Here is a 23,425-nt window from a genome sequence, read left to right as displayed (position 1 = left end):
TGATTCAGCATGCATGGGGACCTGCCAGACCCCTGGATGCTGGCAAGCCGGAAGAGAGAATTATCTAGATGCTGGCAAGCCGGAAGAGAGAATTATCTAGAACTGGAAACTGTTGAACTAACTAAAGAGCCACTGAAAACGTAGATTGAACTTCTCCCAAGTTGTTTTGGAGAGCAGAATAATTTGGCTGAATGTTAGAGTTTTCACAAGTTTTCATAACGATGTGTATGAGGTGCGTGAGGCACAGCTTAGCCTCACACAGCTGAGGTGAGGTATGTAGCAGTTCCTGTGAGCGGGTTGCAAGATTTATTGATTAGTCCAGTCTTACACTCAGAAGTCTGGAACCAGAGGTGATGGGTTTTTTTTTATAGTTCTTTTATGTATAAAATTTTCTATATGACAATTTGTGCATGTGTGTGTACTGTGTGTGTATGTTGTATATGTGTGTGTGCGTGTGTGTGAGTGTTGTGTATGTGTGTGTGTACATTGTGTATGTGTGTGTATGTGTGTGTATGTGTGTGTGTGTGTGTGTGTGTGTGTGTGTGTGTGTGTGTACGTGTGTGTTATTTTGGTCATTTTTACCCCAATTACTCTCTCTCATACCCCTCCCTCTCCCACTGAAACTCTTCTCCTCATCAAAAGTTTTCTTTTCTTTTAAATCTTTCCTTAAACATGGTTTACTGCTTTTGTTGTTTAGCTGTAATTAAAGTTCTCTGGATTTAGTCTTCTTTATCTTCATTGTCCTCTATATTTCCCATATAATACATTTCTTCTGAAAATATCAGAAAAGATATACAGATATTTCCCCTATTAATTATTAATGCTAATGTTAATATTAGCATAGCTCAGATTTTTCTGATGCAGGATCTCGGTACAAATGACCCATCTGCTCCAATTATGTCAACTCAATTTGCCTATGGATGAGTTTTCTAAACCATTCACATTTAATTGTAACCACAATTATTAACATACAACCTCTCGTCTTCACACATCTTTTAATGTAAAATATAGTGGTGTAAGCATAGGCAAGTGTTACACAGCAGCTCTCTGGAACGTGGCTACACATTTTCAGTTATACATTCTCTTCCTTAGCTCGCTATCCCCTGAGGTGGCTGCAAGGGTACATAGATAGCATCCTTCCTTGTGGCTCATCATTAATTACTACATATTAGTAACTTCTTTTTATACTCTATCCCTCTGCTATGTGCTTGTCTGGGGGAGAGAATAATGTCCTTAGTCAACTCCAGCCGCCTGATATGGTGGCACACATCTTTAATCCCAGTCCTTGGGAAGCAGAGGCAGACATATCTTTCTGAGTCTGAGAGGCCTGGACTACATAGTGATATTTTGCCTCAAGCAATAAAAACGCCAATCAGATAAACCAAGGGGGGGTGGCGAAACAGTTCAGGAGGTCAGTGGATCCACATCCAGATTTATAATTTATTTGTTATGTGATCTTGTGGATACTTTTTGGTTGTGAACCTAAGCCTTTGATGGCTGACTCATCTCTCCAACCCAACTCTTAAGTCTTAGAAGAAATCAAACCCACTTTACAGGCTGTGGTGATGATGAAATAAGATTGTGTAAACACACCCCTGCTGATAATGGGCACTTTTTTTTGGATATTTTATTTATTCACATTTCAAATGTTATCCCCTTTCCAGTTTCCCCTCCAGAAACTTCCTATCCCATCCTTCATCCCCCTGCTTCTATGAGGGTGCTCCCTGACCCACCAACTTCTGCCTCACTACCCTGTTATTCCCCCACACTGGGGCATTGAGCCTTCACAGGACCAAGGACCTCTCCTCTCAGTGATGTCTGATAAGGCCATCCTCTGCTACATATGTGGCTGGAGCCATGGCTCCCTCCATGTGTACTCTCTTTGTTTGGTGGGTTAGTCCCTGGGAGCTCTGGGGTGGGGTCTAGTTGGTTGATATTGTTGTTCTTCCTATGGGGTTGCAAACCCGTTCCGCTCCTGCAGTCTTTCCTCTAACTACTCCATTGTGGACCCCGTGCTCAGTCCAATGGTTGGCTGTGAGCATCTGATGGGCACAATTTTTATAGCTATCCATATCACCACTGTTGGATCTGGTGATCAGTGTAGTTTGATCCAAGTAGTTGGAAATCAAAGAGCTGTCACAATTGTCACCAGGAAAACGATTGTTACTGCTTTCTGCTAATTACAGAATGCTGATTTGCAAGTACTCTTTCTGGTCAGATGGCAAGATCATATTAGTACTCTTGATGATAAATGAGAAGCCCAAGAGACTAAAAACATAAATGCATATTTAGTGGTTAACAAGGATTCAAACTATTTGTTTCCTGGAGTTTCACATAGTAGCTTGAGCCAGCCGGCTTCATGATACTCCAGATGTCTCGAGAGGAAATAGACATTCAATCCAGCACATACCGGTGGTGGCAAGAAATAAAAGTCCTCTTCAGCCAGGTGTTCTCAGTGTCAAATGTGCTACCTACCAACTCTTCCACAAAGCATTCCCATTCCTTAATTCAGAGGAGTTTGGGAAAGTCATTATATCTGCTGCATCTGTCTTGGTATAGTCATATTATAAGCATCTGGTGCCGCCTTGGAAAATTTTTAGCATTATTCTGGTGTTTTTTAGAAATCTGGATTGAATATGAACTGTAGGGGCTGAGGGTTTTCTTTTTTCTTTCTTTCTCTCTTTCTTTCTTTCCTTCTTTCTTTTTCTGATATTGAAAATCAGGTCTTGCCGTTTGTATCTTTGACTCACAGAGGGACAGCACTGACCTTGTTTGACGGGGGATGAGAAGCTTTTTATGTCTTTCACCTAATTCCTGGAAGGCCCTTCCCTCCCTGTGTCCCAGGTTACCCTCATGAGAAAGGCTTGTAGCTCTTTCAGCCAAGACTGGGATTCGGTTATGGGAAAATAAAACTTGGCATGAGCCATAGTCTTCGTGAACCAAATCCCAGATTTGTCTGATTTTCAGCCTGAGATCTGTCCAGCAGCTTCACTTCTCCTTAAATATGAAGTAAATACTCTGTATTCTTCCAGAGTTTTACTGGCTCTTCAAAGCAGACACTCACAAGACACAATGTGGGTGCCCTCATCAGCTGGTCCATCTTGCTAATGGTAGTTAGAATATCTACTATGGGTCACAAACACTAGGAATTTAAATTTAAGGTTTCAGACATTAGTCTAGTCATATGGTTTGGGCAAATTCCAGTGTCCATATGGGTTTGCCAACACAGAAGGATATTATGTGTGAGATACTAAAATGGATTCACACATAAAGTCTTTCTTAATTGTTTACATTTAAAATGTCACTCTAGCATAAGAATATTGATGTATATACTAAATTGAAAGATCATAGAATTGGTCAGTTAGGAAGAAGTTTCTGGGTACTGGTTCTTTATCAAAGGATAAAATGAGAAGGAGATAGAATACAACAAGTAAGAATTTGATTTCCCTGTCCATGATTGGATTTTGATGGGGCAAGTAAAATCCTGGGACTTCAAATTGATGATCCAGATTTAATTCTGTGTCCCCACACTTAGAAGGAAGTTATCTCCTTCATATCTGTCAGCTTTGAGTTGGGGAAGATGAGAAATAAACACCTCTTTCATCACTAAAAAAAAAAAAAAAAAAAGAATTTGATTTCCCTAGAAAATCCATAAAGTTGAAAAATATTTTTACATTTTTATTGGTTTCCACATACTAAGGGCCAAAACATAAAGGGTACTTTAAGGCCCATACCTGCTCCGGTGTGTGTGTTCTTACCCACTGGGTTATCTCCCCAGCTCTGATAGTTTGTTCTGAGGGAATGAATGTTTAAGGGACATTAATAAAAAGGAGGTAGAAAAAGTGACGGGTGTGGAATACAATATGAGACAAAGTTGTTTATAAAAATAAGGTATGCACAGAGATGAGTTTTAAAATTAACATTTACAAATTCAAATAACAGAACACATTCTAGTCTAGGTTATTTTGCATCTTCAATTTTTCTGGAAGAGAATTATGTTATATGGCAAAGCTCACAACATCAGTACCCATAATAATACCCTCCAGTCTGCTTTTCCTTTGAGGCACTCTGGAAAAACTGATCCTCTGACTCCAACTGTTGCTTTCATCTGTGGTTATAGCGTCTGGCAACTGACCTTCCTAGACCCCACCACCACAGTGTCTTCCTTTTAGAAAGGCAGGAAGCCTGGGTAAGCAGGTGTCCACAGTGTCACGGGGTTTCCTGTTTGCTCAGTTGATGATGAGCAAGGATCTAAGTGGGCTAGAAAGCCCAGCACCCATTCCCTCATCTTTACTCTACTGTCTGCCCTTACCATCTAAGGTATCAGTGTTAACATCAACCCTGGATAATCAGGGAGACAAAAGTGCAGAAGTCACATGTGCAAAACAAGTCATTGGACAATGTGGTGGAGAGGTAAGCGATTCCCAATCAAAAGATGAACAAATACAAAACTATGGGCTATAAACCCAGGAAATTTCAACAGCTAGTAAAAAAAATGAAACCGTAGGAAAGCAGATGCCACTAGAAATCATGCTAGCTAGGCACAAGAAGACAGACTCATAAAGACAATTAATACTTTCTCTCATATGCAGAAGCTACATTTAGACTTTTATGTGTATGTATGTATATATACACATAGAAAAAGAGATTCTTCCAACTCCCATAATCAGGAATAACACCATAAATGACATAGTGAGTTTATTAATGGAGAAGCCTTGGGAAATCAAATTTATATCATGCAAACTTTGGAAACTGAGGTATTTTATCTTTAACTAACTTTTGATGTTGATACATTGTATTACAATGAATCTATGCCTGATTCATTCCCTATCACTTTCCCATCACTCCCTGCCCTCTGCAGGCAGCTGTATGTAGTTGCACTTCTTTATGAAAGTACAAATATCTATTTTCTATTTGTTATATCTCACACACACACACACATACACACACACAAACACACACGGAGGAAGGAGGAGAGAGAGAGAGAGAGAGAGAGAGAGAGAGAGAGAGAGAGAGAGAGAGAGAGAGAGAGAGAGAAATTGAGAGTCCCAAGATGGGCTGGAAGTCACTCTCTAGTCCAGATTGGCCTTGAACTTGCCACCCTCCTGCCTCAGCTTCCTGTGATTCCAGATGTGTACCACCAATGTGTTGAGAGAGACCATAGTTTCAACAACTGAGAAGAGAGAGCTGGAACATAGAATATGGAGGCAGTCTTAATAGATAGATTAGTTAAGATACACTGACTTGAGAACATTAATGGCCTTATATGCTATGATAAGAGTTCAGGTTTTCTTCTCTGGCTTTCTGCCCTTTGAGAGCATTGCAATTAACTAGGAAATCTGTTTAGATGCAACTCACTTGGCCTTACTATGAGTGATTCTAATTTGATTGATCTGGATCCAAAGATTGTAACAGGAAGATTTCTAGTGATGGTGATGAAAGTTGGCAATGAATTCCACTCTTAAGAAAACAGCAAGCGACCATGTGGAAGTGGTATAGCACCAGGAGATGGGGAAATGATCCTGGCATTGGTGAAGGGATTTATAGATGCGACATGCAGTGCTTGACTCAAGGGGAAAATGGAGTTCATCGTGATGGCCTGTGAAGATTCAGGTCACCTCGAATGGCATGCTCTAATGTGGAAGAGGTTATACGAGCTTTCATAGTGATAAAACAAGAAGAAAATTCATAAATCAATGTACTTATCAAATACATTGATAGGAGATCAAGTTGGTGAGGTACATCAGGGCAATCTCTTCTACAGTTTTCAGGTGGGGTGTGTGTGTGTGTGTGTGTGTGGGATGGGGTGGGATGGGGTGGGTGTCTGTGTGTGTGTGTGTGTGTGTGTGTGTGTGTGTGTGGTGTCTGAGTCTGTGTTTCTGTGTCTCTCTGTGTGTGTTTGTGTATATGCGTGTCTAGGTGTGTGTGCCTGACTCAGTGTGTCTGTGCTTGTGTATATGTGTGTGTGTATATATATGTTCCTATGTGTGCCATTCTGTGTAGTGATAAGAGGTTGATATCAGATTTCTTCTTTAGTCATAATCCACCATTTTCTCTTTCTCTTTTTCTTCTCTCTCTCTCCTTCTCTCTCTCTCTCTCTCTCTCTCTCTCTCTCTCTCTCTCTCTCTCTCTGTTTTCAGACAGGGTCTCACTATGTAGCCAGTGCTGGTCTAGAACTCTACATGTAGACTAATCTAGCCTCAAACTCACAGAGGTCTGTCTGCCTTTGCCTCCAGAGTGCTTGAATGAAAGGCAAGCATCTCCATGCCTGGCCACCTCCCCCCCCCCATTTTAAATAGAGCCTCTCACTGAGCCTGAAGCTTGCTGATTGTCTAGACGGGGCAGCTCGTCCACTCCCATGCACAGCTTTTTATGTTGAGACTAGAGATCCAAATTGGGCTCCTCACGCTGGCGTGGCAAGTGCTGTACCACATGAGTCATCTCAGCCCAGATGTTATCTTTTAACAGTTGGAGCTTTAGGGTTGGTGGAGATCTGCTGAGTAGCACATTCCAAAAGTTTTACTAATAGTCAGAGAGATGTTAGGTCAAAGGCATGGTTTGGGAACGTGTGGATCTTAAGACAACTAAAGATAGTCCGAGGAAAATTTCATCTCTTAACCTGCGACAGTCCATCTCTCCACAGTTCTAACATTCTAGTCAGTCACTCAGTCAGTCGTCTGTCAGTCGTCTACACACTCTCTAGCACAGACATGGCACCCTTAGAGAACTTCAGTTCATGGCTTGAACTTAGGGGAAGGCAAAGAAATCATGGATGCCAAGAGAGGAAATAGTCACAAGTGGGGATATTGACCAGACTGCCAGACATACAATTGATTAATGGCTTATAATTGAAGCTGACGTTTAAGTGCCACTGTTCTATCTATGCTCTCTATAGTCCTATCTATAGTCCATCAAGAAAGAAACTTACTATAATGCAACCAGAATTGTGCCAGTGGGTTTTGGGACTGGGATGCCTAAAGGATGAGGGACCAGACAAGCATCCCATTTCTAGGTTATTTGTAATAGTGTGGAAAAAGAGCTCCCCTCATCGGGCTAGTCCTTTCTTTGATAATCCCATTCCTGACCTCATAACAGAACATGGAGCTATGGTAGCTGTATTAGGAGACAGTTAACAGTTTATAGGACCTCTTTAAAGAATGTCTGCTTGTATGTCTTAGAGTTCTCCATGAGTACTGACTAGTGTGCTCAGACAGATGCGGATAAACTTAAGAATATGTACGTTCTGTGTTGCCTCCCAGACTGAAGGATATTATTAGCCTCGCTCTGATTTGCACAGAATAGCAGAGCTACTGTGACTAGGGCAGGCAGCCACAGACAGGAGCTGGCCTCACATGCACCTTCTTTAGAATTTGGCTAGGAGTGGATTCTTCCCTGTGGTACACTTGCCTCTGTCCTCCTTGGATTCAGCCTTGATCAGAGACTTCACTGTTGTCCTTTGGCAGAGTTTTTCTCCTCAGGTCAAACATGTAGCCTTTCAGTAGCCCGAGAGTGTAAAACGTTTTATTTCTAATGTTTGGCTCCAACGCTTCTGAAAACATTTTGCTTGAGAGGTGAAACCAGACTGTGAAATCAGCTTCTTGCGGGTTAGAGCAAAGTTTGTCTTAGGTCTTAAATCAGGCTCCTCTTGGCCAATGATTGGGAGGTGTTTGTGTGTAGAACCGAGAGGGATACAGGGGAGAATGTCGGGCTGTCTGAGTCCTGCTGCCATTTTGCTTCTAGTTAGCAGTATGGACTTGATCAAGTCAGTTCTCTTTTTCCTTCTCACAATCTATTATATAGCATGTTTTCTGAGAAAGAGATCTCGACTCTCTGAGTGTTGAATATAAGGAGGTGAATGGAGAGTTATCTCCCTTCCTCCAGTCCTAGGGGAGAAAGGAGCACAAGGATGGACAAAGGGGGGAGGCGGCGTTGAGCTCTAATGTGGCTGACACTTGGGGCTGCCAGTTTGGAGTGAGTGCGATGGCTTTTATATCCATCATTCTCACCCAACTTTGCACCCACCATTGCACATGTACAAGGTCAGGCCAGTGAGATGGCAAAAGGACTTACCACTCAAAGCCTGGTGACCTCAGTTTAATCCCCTGGGCCCATGTAAGGGTGGAAACAGAGAATAGAGGATACAGACTTGTCCTCTGACTTCTGAGTGTGCACCATGGCATGAGTAAGCATCCACTTGCTCACATCATGGACACACACACACACACACACCCACACACACAGAGAGAGAGAGAGAGAGAGAGAGAGAGAGAGAGAGAGAGACAGAGACAGAGAGAGAGACAGAGAGAGAGAATAATGATAATAATAAAAAGTAGATACATTATTATAAAAGAGTTCAAGGCCATCTTTAGCTATAGAGTGAATTTAGAACCAGCCTGGGCTACGTGAGACACTATTTAAAAAAAAATAAACAAAATAAGGTAACAACAAACCCCTCAAAATTACAATTCTTAGGTGAAGATAAAAATCCGATTTTAAAGACTTAGAATATTAACTGCAAAGGACATTTTTGCCTTTCATAGTTTCATTGGCATTTTATATATGCATAATAATGGGTTTTATTGTAACATTTCTTTCATGTTCACAATATATTTAATCATCTTAGCATTTTTTCCTTGTTTTGGCCTTCTCCCATTCTCACTGATCCCCTCACTCTTCCCAACTAGCCTTCCTTCTGTTTCTATGGGGTGTGTGTGTGTGTGTGTGTGTGTGTGTGTGTGTGTGTGTGTACCAATTAGTTTCATTAGCGTTGCTAACAGAAACAAGGGTGAGAGTTTGTTTATAGAAACATGGGTACCTAATCAGTGTCTACAGCACTGAAGAAAATGGTTTCTTCCTTCCCTGTCGACTGTAATACAGAGCCCTATAATCGCCTCTTATTCAGTGACTAGAAGGCACCATCTTGTATAGGTAAGCATGGTGGACATGAGTCTCAGAAGTGTAGCAGCCACATCATGGCTAGAACTCAGCATTCATCTCCTCTGCCTTCCTCTGGCTCTTATATTCTTTCTGTTCCTTCTTCTGTGATATCGCCTGAGCCTTTGGGGGAGTGCTACAGATGTCCCCTTTAGGGAAGGTCATTCCTCAACCGTTCATTCCCACTACTTTGACCAACAGTGAATCTCTGGAGTTACCACCGGGCACTGCAAAAAGCTGACAAGAGTGCTATCCTATGGGCACAAACACAATAATTTAGAAGGTAGCTTGATGGACACATTATGGTTAAGGAAATTTTAAATCTTCACTATTCGCAGAGAAGTATGCCTTGTTGAAATGTGAGCAGTATAGAGGCGGAGAGTAACAAGTCAACACGCCACCTTATATCTGCCACTCCCATCACACAAAGGGAATCACTGTGAACAGCTCTGGGTCCTACAGAACGGGTGCTGCCTGCTGTGTTGTCCAATTTGCATCTTCTTTTGCCTTAAACATGTTTTGAACCAAGAATAATATCATATGGCACATTTAATTCTGCATCTTAACTTTCTATGCTGAAGAAGATATACTAAAAATGAGCAAGACTACTACTGTAACACGAGAGTTTTTAATTAGTATGTATTTTGTCAAGAACAAACTGTACAATTGAAAAACCAGATATGTCATCTATGCAATATGTCCCATCATATCCTCCTCCAGGTTTCAGACAATGCTTGGTTCTCATACAGTTTCTTAGGTTCTGTGTCTGTGGACCACCTCCATGAAGCACTGTTATGACTTTGGAAAAGAAATTAGAAGCAAGCTACTTGTTTCTACCTAGCATAATCAACTGGATCAAAGTAACAGTTTAACTGTCATTGTCTTCTTATCTGGGAAGGCAATGGATATGTTCAGCTTTAATCTTTTATTTGCAAAATAGTCCCTGTTACTGCGCACTGTGTGTCTGTGTTAATAACTAAGACTGCCCGTGGTAATAGTTACGTTGTCACGCATTCACTAATTTTATTTTTATTTTTCATTTACCTTAAATATGAGTGATTATTTTGAAGGTACAATTTTAGTTGGAGTTGCAGGAAACACTAATCTCTTTATGGAGGCTCTTCTACGAAGACTTTATGACCTGAATTTGATTCCTTGAGCCCTTGGGTAGCAGGGGAGACCTGGCTTTTGTGAGAAGTGTTGAGAGTTTCCCTCACACCTATGCTGTTGAGTGCACACACAGCGCTTGCACACACACAAATAAATACCAGTAAAAATAAGAAATGTACTTAACCTGACATTCTAAGCTGTGATACACAGCATAGCAGCACAGCTGGCCCTACAGAATCAGTGGCTACCCATGATCAAATGGCTTCTACAGCCTTCACCTTGTAAGAGAATACTTGGAAAGGATTAACATTCAAATCATGGCTTCACTGAACTTGTGTCACTTCTACTCTATCATCAAGTTGAAAAAACTTTAAATCAAACCACAAGTTAGTGACAGTCTGTAGACTGTCTTGTCCTTAGAAATGTTTAAATAACTTCCAGATATATAACTTGTATGTAAAAGCTATAGATACTTATGTTCTGGCTAGTTTTATGTCATCTTGACACAAGCTAGGGTCATTTTGGAAGAGGGAACTCAATTAAGAAAATTCCCACACCAGACTGCCTGTGGAAGACCCTTTGGTAGTTTCTTGATTGATGATTGATGTGGGAGGGCCAGCTCACTGTGGTCCCTGTAGTGCCACCTGTGGGCTGCTGGTCCTGGGTTGCTATAAGCAAGCAGGCAGAGCAAGCCAGGAAGAGCAAATCAGTAAGCAGCACTCCTCAATGGCCTCTGCATGAGTTCCTGTCTCCAGGCTCCTGCCTGACTTCCCCAGTGATAGGCTGTGCTGTGGAACTATAAGGTGAAATCAACCCTTTCCTTCCGAAGCCACTCTGGTTTAAATGTTTGAACACAGCAATAAAAACCCTAACTAAGACCATTGGATATTCATGTTTCCCATGTCCTCAGTGGCACCTTCAGGAACTGTTCTCAATTATAATTCTTTGATTGAAGGCACGCATAATGCTTAAAGCCTTCCAAATGCTCTTAAATTTTGCTTGAAATTGTGTTCATTTGAGTAATTTGCAAAGCTTCTTCTGGAGCCCAAATGAACCTGCGACTACTTTTGGGCATAGACTCTTTATTTTTCTCTTTGGCACATGTTTACTGAGCTCCAAAGTTAATTATATGCCAAAAGAGGAGCAGATACAGGCTTCAGACTCAGAATTATCCATAGTGGAAGTGAACCTTAACAAACATGTCTGGTCTAGCTTCCTGGCAATTTAGGTAACGCCTCATAGGATGGACAGTTTTCTAGTAATGCTAGGCAAACTCAATGCTAACACTTCTGTTTCACAAGAACGTGGGGCGGAGATGGGCTGTCATCTTTAGAGGTGTGGTTTTAAATGGTATTTTGTATATTCCTTTGGTGGCTTTATACCTGTGAATTCACTATTGGTATAGTTTTAATTTTATATAGTTCACTGTAAAACTGTTCACACACATTGTGAGGTAAGTCTATAAAACTAGACAGAATGGTCTGGTTTGAGCTGGATGAACTTCAGGGTCCCCACTCACCTTCTTCAGTGTTTTCTCTTTTGTCATATTCATTTTTGCTGCACATTTTGCTTTTCTTAAGATAATGAGAAACCCATGCGTGTGGTGGATGACGAGGACTTGGTAGACCAGCATCTCATCAGTGAGCTGAGGAAGGAGTATGGAATGACCTACAATGACTTCTTCATGGTGCTGACAGATGTGGATCTCAGAGTCAAGGTATGCGATTTGCTGTGAGTGATGTGGTACAATTTCTCAGAATAGAAACTACAGTTTCTTGTGATCAGTAAGCCCGAAAACTTTGCTCTACTGGTAAGGCTTTTAAACAGCCCCTAGTATTTCAGTCATTCAGATTCAGAAATGATCTCTCCAGAAAAGGAGACCTAAACTTAGACAGCTCAGCTACATGATTCAGTTTGAATCTTGCCATCACACCAATGTGGAGAATTTATCAGACACGAGTTAAATGGCTGTAGTGATCCATGCCCTGGAAATACAAGAGTCAGGGGAGTTCCTTCCTTCAAGAAACCCTACACTTACATTGGGTTCCTTTAGGGCAGTGGCTCTCAACTGTAAGTCATGACCCCCTTTGGGGGTCAAATTTCCCTTTCCTGGAGATCACATATCAAATGTCCTGCATTTTAGGTATTTACATTATGATTCATAACAGAAGCAAAATTTTATGGTTGGGGGTCACCACATGTGGAATTGTATTAAAGGGTGCCAGCATTGGACCCTTTGTAAGGTCCGTTTGGAAGGAACCAAACTTCCTGAGAACCACTGCTTTAGGGAAAGTCTAGAAGTTTACCTCAGGATTTAAGATACAAAGACTGCAAGAATTTTCCATTTATTTTCTTTCTGTAGCAACAAAGTATCTGGAGCACCAAAAACTGAGTTACAGGGTCACAATAGTGACAAAAAAGCTTACTTTATTAGGTGCTTTCCTTACACCAAGCAAACTGCTCAAATAATATGCAACCCTTGTCTTAAGGATCTAAATCAAATGCCAGTATCCTTCTTGTTTTACAGAGAAAAAAATATACCCAGAATGGGTAAGTGGCTAGTCCAAGTTGATCCAGCTAGCATTAGATTTCATCCCCACAGAGACTATCTAAGGTCCTGGAGTCTTTAGCATTCTAGGATGCTGACAGTTAGCAAGCTTCCATGAAGATCTGTTTGGAGGGGGTTGTGATCTGCACCATCAGAACAGCTGAGTTGACCTGCAGTGATTTTGTGGCTCTGAGGAGATATCACTCCATTCATGTGCTCTGCACGTGTTACCACATCTCTCATGGGAGAAGTTGAACTAGATGATCTCTAAGGGACAAAGTTGGAAGCCCTGCTCAGGTGGCCCTCATATTGGTTTCGCTCAGCAGGGTCCATATCCACATCACATGATGTTTGAAAGTCTGGGTAGCTGGGATCCAAGGGAATGAATCTAATTGTAAGTTGGGTCCTTACCTGCTTCTGAGAACATATCAGCAAACATGACCTAACATTAAATGACTCAAGAAAACAGGATTTGGTGGGAAAGTCAAGTTAACAACCTTAACATGTGGTCTCATTTGCTGGTCTATGTTTTCTGGTGGTGTCATAAATAGAAACCAGCTTAGTGCCAGTATTATGGGAATAAACTTAGGGTTTGTATGGTAAGGAAGGTATAAATGGTTTTCAGTAAAAGAATATTAGAACCATTCTTTATAATTATACCAATTGCTTCTTGGGGGCCCAATTTCAAACAGTTAGCAGATAGTACTATTGCAAAAGAGTGTTCATAAACCATAAACCCTCTAGCCTCCAAGTCAAAAGATTTTCCTAGATTTCTCTGGAAGGTATAAATTGCATGCATCCTGTGCTTTCTTAAACAGCAATACTACGAAGTGCCAATAGCAATGAAGTCCGTGTTTGATCTGATCGATACTTTCCAATCCCGAATCAAAGATATGGAAAAGCAGAAGAAGGAGGGCATTACCTGCAAGGAGGACAAGAGGCAGTCCCTGGAGAATTTCCTATCCAGGTACATCATCTTTGTATTCTCAGAAGAGGCTAGTGCAATTTTACATGGAGATTTTTCTTTATCCTTTTTTTTCCTTTCTTTCTTTCTCTTTCTTTCTTCCTCTCTTTGTTTTTTTTTTCTTTTTAATTTGATGGTTGAATTTGATGACTGAGAATCAAAGAAATATGGCGGTTCACATGTACTCATCTTTTGAGCACCCTGGCTATGGGGCCTCGTCCTGTGTGTCTAGAAATGGTTCTGGTTGCAAGGCCAGTTCCAACTCCAACTGCAAAGGTTGGTGTTGTGATATTAGAGAGGTCTTTTTTTTTTTTTGCACTTCACATAGAATTCACAACTTTCATAAGGAGTGCAAGCTGTAGACATCATATTTTGTTTGCCATGAGTCTTCTTCCACTTACAAATGGGACTGGTGCACTGTGCTTGACTTTCCATTTCCTAACAGCAAAACAACGAAAGCCACACTGAGACCCTAGAAGTAGGAATCCTCTTGACCTTGCTCCACTGAGACCCTAGAAGTAGAAATCCTCTTGACTTTGCTCTTGGATTCTCTGGGGAGTAGTGTTTACTCCAAGTCCATTGACAGCAGGGGTTGGGACATTCCCTAGAGACCAGCTTAAGAAAAACAAAATACCAATTTCTTCTTTGCTCTAAGTCTTTGCTCTAAGCTTTCCCAGTGTTGGGTGAAAGTTTCATAGGGACTTTGAGTCGGTTCCTAAGAGGGACAAAACTGAAGAATATACTTAACAACAAATCAAATCACAGAGATCTCAATATAAGCATGGCCCCAGCTGTACTTCAAGGCTGAGGGTCTCCGGAAATGAAGCAAACGTTTGCTGGAGGCTCACTGTTAAATGTGAGTCACGTGGGCTTAAACTTTACCCACAGCCTGGTGTTAGTCAGGATCTCAAGAACTAAGGGATTAAAAGATGAATGACTTGAACTCCTAGGCTATAACAACTCATCTAAAGAAGGTAAATTTATCATTCATGTTCAGTTTGCAGCACATTCGCCATGTTGACCTTACACTTCTTAACTAAACTGCCTTAAAAAAATCTTTCCACTATAAAATTGAAATAATGATAGCAAGGAACCCTTCCTCTACCCAGGGTTGCTGTATACTCCTTCATGTTGATACCAGGAACCTTCACTGTTGTACATACAGATGTAAAATGGTGCCCATAGATTCTTGTGTTTGGATATTTTCAAATGCCCCACCCCACCCCATTGCATTCACTTAGATTGTGTGTGTGTGTGTGTGTGTGTGTGTGTGTGTGTTCGTACACATTTATTTACAGGTCTTGTGGATTGTGTCGTAATCTTCTTAGGTTTGTGTGTACAACCACTCTGCTGTGTCTAGAAAACATTTTCCTTACAGTTAACCACCACCTCTGAACTTAAAATATCCCTAGTCCCTCCTTCATGCTAGAGACACAATCCCACTTGCCAACTGAAGAGAGACTGACACTTGATAGTGGCTGGTAGAGGGACAGTCAGTGTTCTTTAATGGTGACCCTTGGTGGGAGAACCACACTCCAGGGCAGGCCCTACTCCTAACTCCTAAGCTTAGTTGGACGATGCAATTATATTTAATGGCTAACAACAACAACAACAATAATAATAATGATAGAATTGGAAGTTGAATTTGTAGGAGGTTATGGGTGGGGAGAGAAAACCTGAGAGAGTTGACAGGTAGTGAATATAATCAGAATATAGTGTATGAAATATTCAAAGAACTAATAAAATATTTTCCTAAAAATTAAAACAGAATAAACAGATTTCTCAGAGGCTGGAATAAAATAGCCCTGTGTTGCAATTCTGCCTCTTTCTTTCTTTCTTTCTTTCTTTCTTTCTTTCTTTCTTCCTTCCTTCCTTCCTTCCTTCTTTCCTTCCTTCTCTTTCTTTTTTTCTCACTCAGTTTTCTAATTTGCAAAATGATAAAAGCATTTTTGTTATTAATACTAATAATACTTCAAATACTAAATAGCAACTTAATACTAAAGGTAACAGTAGCCCAGGCCCTAGCACAAAGCAGGTGATTAGTAAATGCTATAACAGTATTCCAGGGCATTATTTGGGACCTTTATATACACTTCGTCAGTGAGAGAAGCTCAGTAGACCATTCAGAATCGGTATCTAGGCTAAGACAAAAAAAGGAAAAGAAGAAGAAGAAGAAGAAGAAGAAGAAGAAGAAGAAGAAGAAGGAGAAGGAGAAGGAGAAGGAGAAGGAGAAGGAGAAGGAGAAGGAGAAGGAGAAGGAGAAGGAGAAGGAGAAGGAGAAGGAGAAGGAGAAGGAGAAGGAGAAGAAGAAGAAGAAGAAGAAGAAGAAGAAGAAGAAGAAGAAGAAGAAGAAGAAGAGGAGGAGGAGGAGGAGGAGGAGGAGGAGGAGGAGGAGGAAGAGGAAGAGGGAGAGGAAGAAGAAGAAGAAAAAGAAAAAAAAAGAAAACAGCTCCAAAATGAAAAAAAGAAATCCTATGGCCAAGCCAGTCCCTAAATGGGAATTTTCCTTAAATTTGCTGACTGGTTGGTAAGACTGCACAGCCTGGTTTCAAGTGACCAGACCCTGAAGCCAGTCTGGTCTTTAGCAGTATACTTTAGACTATAATTACCCTTCCTGAGACAGAAGCCCAAACAGTGGGCTAAGGCACACTAATTTGGGATGCCAGTTAAAAGAAGCAAACACACACAGAGCTTGTAGGGTTTCATTACTGAGAAGATATCGTGACAGAAGAATAATTTGGCCCAAATGGGGACCTAAGCAGGGTCACAGTTCTTGTCATGGGCCCTGGAAGTTATTTTCTTTAGTGCCTTTGAGCTGGGGCCTTAGGTCTCAGTGTGTAAAGTCCAATCATTCCTTATGGGAAGCAACCTTCTCTGGGTTGTGTCTGAGACAAGGTGTCTCATCCTTCTACCATCAAAACCTCATTCAGTGGCACATACAGGTAAACAAGTTAAAACAGACCTCACCAAAATAACTCTATGGCTCCATGTAGGCCAGCGAGGCTGGCCTGGTTACATGCTGGCTAGGGGCCAGTTCTGGTCTGGCATTCATCCTAAGGAAGCAGGGAGATCAGAGACAGAGCTTGTGACCCACCAGCCACCACTGTTCCTTTTCCCAGGAACCTCTGGGCTGTCTCATATGCTCCTTTCCCTCTATCTGTGCCAAAACATGCATCTCCTATCCTCAGGGGAGCCTTGTTTGCCTTTCCCTTTGAAGAAAAACAAGCAGAGGAAGTGAATGCAATGTCACGGCAAGCAATTCTTGGCAAGCCTCAGGAGACAGACATCCATTCAGAGCTTGTATTTCATTAGACTATTATTTTCCTTCATTCCACCCCAAACCACTGTTCCCTCCAAGAGGCCATTTTCCTGGGGGTTAAAAACTCTCGTGTTCATCCTGAAGCTAGATAGGGCATAGGAAGAGAAGACACAAACAAAATGGCCGGCCACTGGCTCGGTGACTGTTAATGCTTTCTGGTTTCCTGCACCTAGGGCAGAAAGCGACACTCCTCCAGTTTGTGATAACTCTGTTCAGCTTTCCACCGGGAGCACACTGTATTATTTCATAGTGCGCTGAGGACCCTGTAAGAACAAATACAGCATCTTCATCCTTAAGTCTGTATTCTGGTACCATTACTACCTTAGATTTACTATGCGCAAATTACTTATGTCTTACTATTCACAAAATGGGGGCAAACCAGCTTGCTTTCCCGAGCCTCAGTGAAGGACACTTACTATGCAGTGAAAGTGAGCTTTAAAACGACATACGGACACCATCGAATAGGTTGCCATGTTGTACTGTGATGAGTGATGTCCAAGGTACGATAATGGTACAGGTTTTTAAACTGGGAGCAGCTGTAAATGAAGACACGATTTCCGGGGCATCATGTGGATAACATACTGATGGCTTTAGGAGCTTAATTTTGGAACATGTCTTTGGAGTAGAAGCCAATATACTTTTTACTTCGGAAATAATGAAAATTTGAGACTTAGTTGAACTGAGTGACGTGCACAAAGACATCCAAGAAGTAGTGATGACAAACTTGAATTCAAGTGTCCATGTATAAGATAAAAGGTCTATTGGGGCTGGGGATTTAGCTCAGTGGTAGAGCGCTTGCTTAGGAAGCGCAAGGCCCTGGGTTCGGTCCCCAGCTCCGAAAAAAAAAAAAAAAAAAAAAAAAAAGTCTATTAGTCCAGCATGACAGCCGTGCTAACAGTAGAAGCTGGCTTTATCAAAATCCTGAACTTCATGGGGCAGTTTGCAATGATATGATAGAGATCGGAACTTGCATTTTCCTCTGGAATAACAACCCCCTACTAAGGAAAATACGTGGGGTTTTCTTTTCCTGGAACCCTCCTTAATCCTTGTAGTGACTTTCCCACTTTCTTTCTTTCTTTTTTTTTTTTTTTCCGGAACTGGGGACCGAACCCAGGGCCTTGCGCTTGCTAGGCAAGCGCTCTACCACTGAGCCAAATCCCCAACCCCCACTTTCTTTCTTGTTGCCGTGGTCACGTACTTAAAATTTGGTGGTCCCTTTCTAGTCTTTTCTTGTTGATAGTCTCATTTCCCAGCTCTTGCCGAACTCAAGGGGGAACTCTATAGGGACTTTATCTGTCTTCTGTCATCTTGGTGGCCTTGCTTCCTTTACAGTTTTGTTCCTTATAACTGAGAGCATCACTTTACTCTGAGTGTCCTCGTCAGGCAGTGGTGACCATGACCCAACCTATTCAGGCATACAGGAGACACGGAAAAAGTAAGAGTGTGCGGTAATGCAGCTGAATGGCTTTCGGGAGCGGTGGAAGAGTTCTGTGGGCCAGGGATTTTTATTCTGGGAATGGAAAAACCCAAGAGCCGATGTTTGCTGGGTTTCCTTACACTGGCCTCTAGTGTGGGAAGCAGTCATAGCGGCCCTCCGCATCTCTTCCAGGTTCCGATGGAGGAGGCGGTTGCTGGTGATCTCTGCTCCCAATGACGAAGACTGGGCCTATTCACAGCAGCTCTCCGCCCTCAACGGTCAGGCATGCAATTTTGGTAAGGAGGAGGCACCTCATTTCTGCTTTCCCATGCCGCTTTCTTTCTGGATGATTCTAAAATGGAACATAGGCTATTAGCTCATCCAAATATACTCTAATTCAGATGTACATTCCCAGACACGTATTCTATTATACTGAATATAAGGTTGCTTTCGAAGTACTGTTTTAATCGGGTATACATTCCTTCCAAGTGTTTGAAAGTATCCACTGCTTTACTTTTAATCAGTTTTTTTCTTTTTTCTTTTTTTTTTTTTTTGGAGTTGGGGACTGAACCCAGGGCCTTGCCCTTGCTAGGCAAGCCAGTTTTTAAAACGTCTTAAGTTGATGAAATGCCAGCAGTATCACTTATCAGATACTTGGGTCCTGGCTACTAATGTTGGGTACTCTCCCATATACAGATCTTGTTCTAGGAATTAATGCAACAGAATGCTTATTTCTTTAAAAACAGAATGTCACTATGTAACTCCAGATTCCTTATCCTCCTCCCTGCTGGAATTTTGGGTGTGTGTTACTGTGTCTATTTCTGAACCTTTTAAAGCCAAATCAGAAAGGGAACATTTCTTTTCTACTTGTTGCAAATATCAATATTTTGAGAAATAACATGGCACCTTATTTGCTAAACATTTTCTGCTGGGCTAACTAAAAGCACTAGAATCATTTTAAATCTTGCCATGGAAATATATGTACAGTATACAGAACTTATTAGTAGGTTCACTGTGACTTGCGGTGACAATGAGGTCAATAGTGCCAGTGTCACAGCTGACACCGTGAGCCCTGCAGCTGCCAAGAGGAGGGCTTTGAATCATTAGAGGTATGTATGGGAGGGCTGCTTTCCTGTCACTGATATAAAAATTCATCATTATAACATTACAAATCCAGACCATTCTGATACTTCAAGTAGGAAGAATCATGTCTCTGATTATGGCACAATTATAAAACTGCACTTGGGGGCTAAAGAGATGACTCAGTGGTTAAGAGCACTGACTGCTGTTCCAGAGGTCGTGTAATCTCATCGCCAAGAGACTCAAACTAGGGATTTTTGAGTCCCAGGCTAGCTTGGGCTGCAGAGTGTGGCCCATGTCAAAGATACAATGATGCCAAGTAAAATCATGGTTTGCCACTTTTCTGTAGATACCTTCTCAAGAGCTAGGTGGGGCTGTTTGGGTTTTTTATCCTAGCACAGAAAGCCTGTGCCACAGGAGTGTAAGCAAAGCCTTTTGTTATACGCAGGAAATGTGAACAAATCATGCTTTCCAGGAGTCATTAAATTCATGATCTTCAGGTTCTCAAAATATGACTCACTGGTGTTTGGAGTAGAACGCTTGCTTCACCTTTCCAGGAAAAGAAAAAAGTGGAAAAACAAAACAAAATGGTGGGGAATGGTGTTTTGCCTTGATGTTAGCTCCTCCTTAATGGAGCCCTCCCATATAGAAACTTTTAATTTTCTCCCTGGGCAACGAACTCCACTGATCTTATCATTAGCTCAAAGGACCTGGGTGAGACTCTCTTCATCTTGCTGTTTTCTTTCTGAGTCCCTTCACATGCTTTTCATCTTCAAAAGAATTCCAACAAGCTATCAAGGCATGACCTCCTCTCCTTTGCTGAAACCTTAGCAGAAGATGGGAAGCCAGCTGTGCTTGCCCGGGGTTTCCCAATATATACTCTGCATGAGTAAGAACCTGTCAGTCATGTGAAGTGTCTAGCACCTGACTGACTCCTAAACTATCACTTAGATGGTTTGTGTGGCTTTTTTCTCTGAGCGGAATTTATCCATAAAAGGTATGAAACTTTCAGGTTTATTTTTTCCCCCAGATTCCAACACTGTGCTTAGCTCATGGTAGATATTTTACTTTCATTAGTTTCATATTTTGGTATTGTACAGTATGAATCATTCTAAGAGCAAATCTATCTCAGTCCTTCTGCCTCACACACAAAACTGCTTGATTCTTGTTAATCCTAAAATCTGTAACTGCTCTTGTCAGTTTAAAAAAAAAAGTTTCCATGTCATAGAAATATCAAAGACAGATTGTTCTTTGTGTGTGTGTGTGTCTTATATATTCTTTTCAGATTTTAAGTGACATGAAAATCATCAGTTGTCAGGTCTGTGGAAGGAAAAGACATTTTCAGATTTTTTTTCCCTCTAACTTTGTAATTTTCTTCTTCTGTGTCAGGCCTGCGACATATAACCATTTTGAAGCTTTTGGGCGTTGGAGAGGAAGTTGGAGGCATTTTAGAACTGTTCCCAATTAATGGTAATAGTTTATTATTTTAAACATTGTTTGGCTGCATGCAATCGACAGGAGTGCCTCCAGGGAACAGTATGTGAGCACAGGCATGCTTGTGTGTCCGTGATGTGTATGGGGCAGGGGCTGGACTAAGGACTAATCTTGGTTTTGATATAAAACCATTGAAACCAGCAGTAAACACATCCACGTTCATAATCAAAATCATGCTTTTGTTCGATAACGAGTTTTAAGGTTTTTCAAAGTAACTATGCTCTATCATCTAATCTCATGATTGTTTTATGAGGTCTTAGCACCTTGATTTCCATTCACAAGGTAAAGAAATACAATAAAAGGCTCAAAGAAGTCAAACGAAAACGACTACAGACTGAAGCTTGCAGAAGGCATAGCCATCTTTCCTGCACACAGACCCTCAGTTTGAAACAAATGCCAGTGTGGGAGTTCCCTGGCTGAGCACCAGAGTAGACCCCCCCCCAGAAAGCCATAGTTCCCCATCTCTTTTCTTTTCTTTTCTTTTTTTCTTTTCACACACACACTACTGGTTTAGATCCAGGCATTGTTTTTCAACATAAATGCTCCTTTTCACTCTGGACAACAAAACAAGCTTTCCATTGTCCATTGAAGGGAAAACTAGACTATAAAGAAGTGTACTAATTGGAAACATACCTAGAAATAGAAGCATCACTGTTTGTGACAGATTGTAAAGGTGTTGACGTGGCAGCATTAAATTAAGGCCTTGGTTCTGTATTTTGTAACATTCTCAAAAGAGACGCCATAGTTTGTCCATCATCCCATGGTTTGGCAATAACAACCTTGCACAACCCGGCATTTAATTGCTCTTTGGACACTGCCAGCAAACGACTGGCTTTTGTGCTAAAGAGAACAGGTTTGTGGATCTTCTGTTCTCATGGTGATTTCCTCTTGTTTTGTTGTATCTTTGAACTCTGACTCTTTAATCCACTAACAACCATTACGATGCTATTCTAGGGAGCTCCACTGTTGAGCGGGAAGATGTGCCAGCCCACCTGGTCAAAGACATCCGCAACTATTTTCAAGTGAGCCCAGAGTACTTCTCCATGCTTCTAGTTGGAAAAGATGGCAATGTTAAATCTTGGTATCCTTCTCCTATGTGGTCGATGGTCATCGTGTATGACTTAATTGATTCCATGCAACTTCGGAGACAGGAAATGGCCATTCAGCAGTCACTGGGGATGCGCTGTCCAGAAGATGAGTATGCGGGATATGGTTACCATAGTTATCACCAAGGATACCAGGATGGCTACCAGGATGACTACCGTCATCATGAAAGTTACCACCATGGATACCCTTACTGAACAGAAATGTGTAACCTTATTCCCATCCAGTTTCCCCTTCATCTGCTAAAGCTGTGTGCAGACAGCTTCATAAGGGAATTTCTCCATATTCTACATACCCTGCCTTTTTCTCTCAGTGTTCTTACAAGATTAAAGGAATAGTAAACTTTCCCCTACTCATGAGTTATTATTAAGACATTTAAAAGAACTCTCTATCTTGAGAGAGGAAAATGTGCTGCTAAATAATTTTTACTGAAAAACAAAAGGTAGTATCTCTTTTCTCATATAATAGCTATTATTAGATATGCAAATGTATATAAACTATTTGTACATCTTCATTTCTTCTATCAATTTGTAAGTAAAAAATTGTGTTAAGGAATATTAAAACTCACAGTACAAATGTTTTCGTAGAACATCTGGATAGACACAGAAGGAAACAGATGGCTTAGTTTTCCTTTTGAGAAAGGATCTCTCTGTGTTGCTCTGACTGACCTAGAACTCACTATGTAGATCAGGTTTGTCTGAAACTCACAAGTTCCACCTGCCTCTGCCTCCCAAATGCTGGGATTAAAGGCATGAATCACCATATCTGGCTTCAGATGGCTTAACACTTGAAATGTCAGTCTAAAAATATTTACAACAGTTCTATGCCATATGATGTTCTTTTGCAGCTCTTAGCAAAGAATTGAGTTTTGGGTGACCTGGGCAGGGCAGATAGCCAAGGTCCCAGGTCTTTTGTCAGCTACCACAGCAGCAACAGTGGTAGCAGTGGTGGTGTGAGCCTGGCCAGCCACGCAGTCCCAAGGCCTAGCAATGAATGCTTCAGATCGAACTTTTCCCCTAGTGTTACAGCTCAGTAAAAGCAGTCACTCCCACATGAGCCTTGATGATCTCATCATTGTGAGAGCTTTATTCTGTGTCTACAGGGTCTTCATAAACACTGAGGAGTGGGGTGGGATTTAGGGGTAGGAGTTTCCTATTGGCTCAGTTTGAGATGTTAATGATGCTCTATTTGCATGGGGAAGGACTCCAGGTGACTAACTGGTGTTGTCCTCTCAATGGGGTGTCATGGATACTTAGAGCAGGTACAGAAATGGATAGGGAGTGGCGAGACTTGAGATCTCAAGTCTGAGATTCCCTGGGTCTGAGCTCACTCAACCTTACTAGTTCTTCTGTCTGGGTCCCGGTCCTACTGCAGCTACACGATGTGTTATAGTTTTTCTTGGTACTTCATGCATAAGCTCCTTTACTTTGCTTCTTGCCACAGACTGTCTTCAGA

The 23,425-nt window shown here is 41.5% G+C and overlaps 1 protein-coding gene across 1 annotated transcript in view; it reads left to right on the top strand.

Annotated features, from left to right (window-relative positions):
• Positions 1 to 23,026, top strand: part of Ccdc80 (coiled-coil domain containing 80) — a 33,657-nt gene extending 10,631 nt beyond the window's left edge. Inside the window, exons 4-8 of the mRNA NM_022543.2 lie at positions 11,625 to 11,761; positions 13,411 to 13,559; positions 18,485 to 18,588; positions 20,762 to 20,842; positions 21,821 to 23,026. Coding sequence (NP_071988.2) covers positions 11,625 to 11,761; positions 13,411 to 13,559; positions 18,485 to 18,588; positions 20,762 to 20,842; positions 21,821 to 22,167 — 818 coding nt within the window. The 3' untranslated portion in view covers positions 22,168 to 23,026. The remainder of the gene's footprint in view (positions 1 to 11,624; positions 11,762 to 13,410; positions 13,560 to 18,484; positions 18,589 to 20,761; positions 20,843 to 21,820) is intronic.
• The last annotated feature ends 399 nt before the right edge of the window (positions 23,027 to 23,425 follow it).

This window comes from Rattus norvegicus, chromosome 11 (assembly GCF_036323735.1).
Source record: "Rattus norvegicus strain BN/NHsdMcwi chromosome 11, GRCr8, whole genome shotgun sequence".
In the NCBI taxonomy this organism is placed as follows: Eukaryota; Metazoa; Chordata; class Mammalia; order Rodentia; family Muridae; genus Rattus; species Rattus norvegicus.
This window is presented reverse-complemented; position numbering and strand designations above follow the sequence as displayed.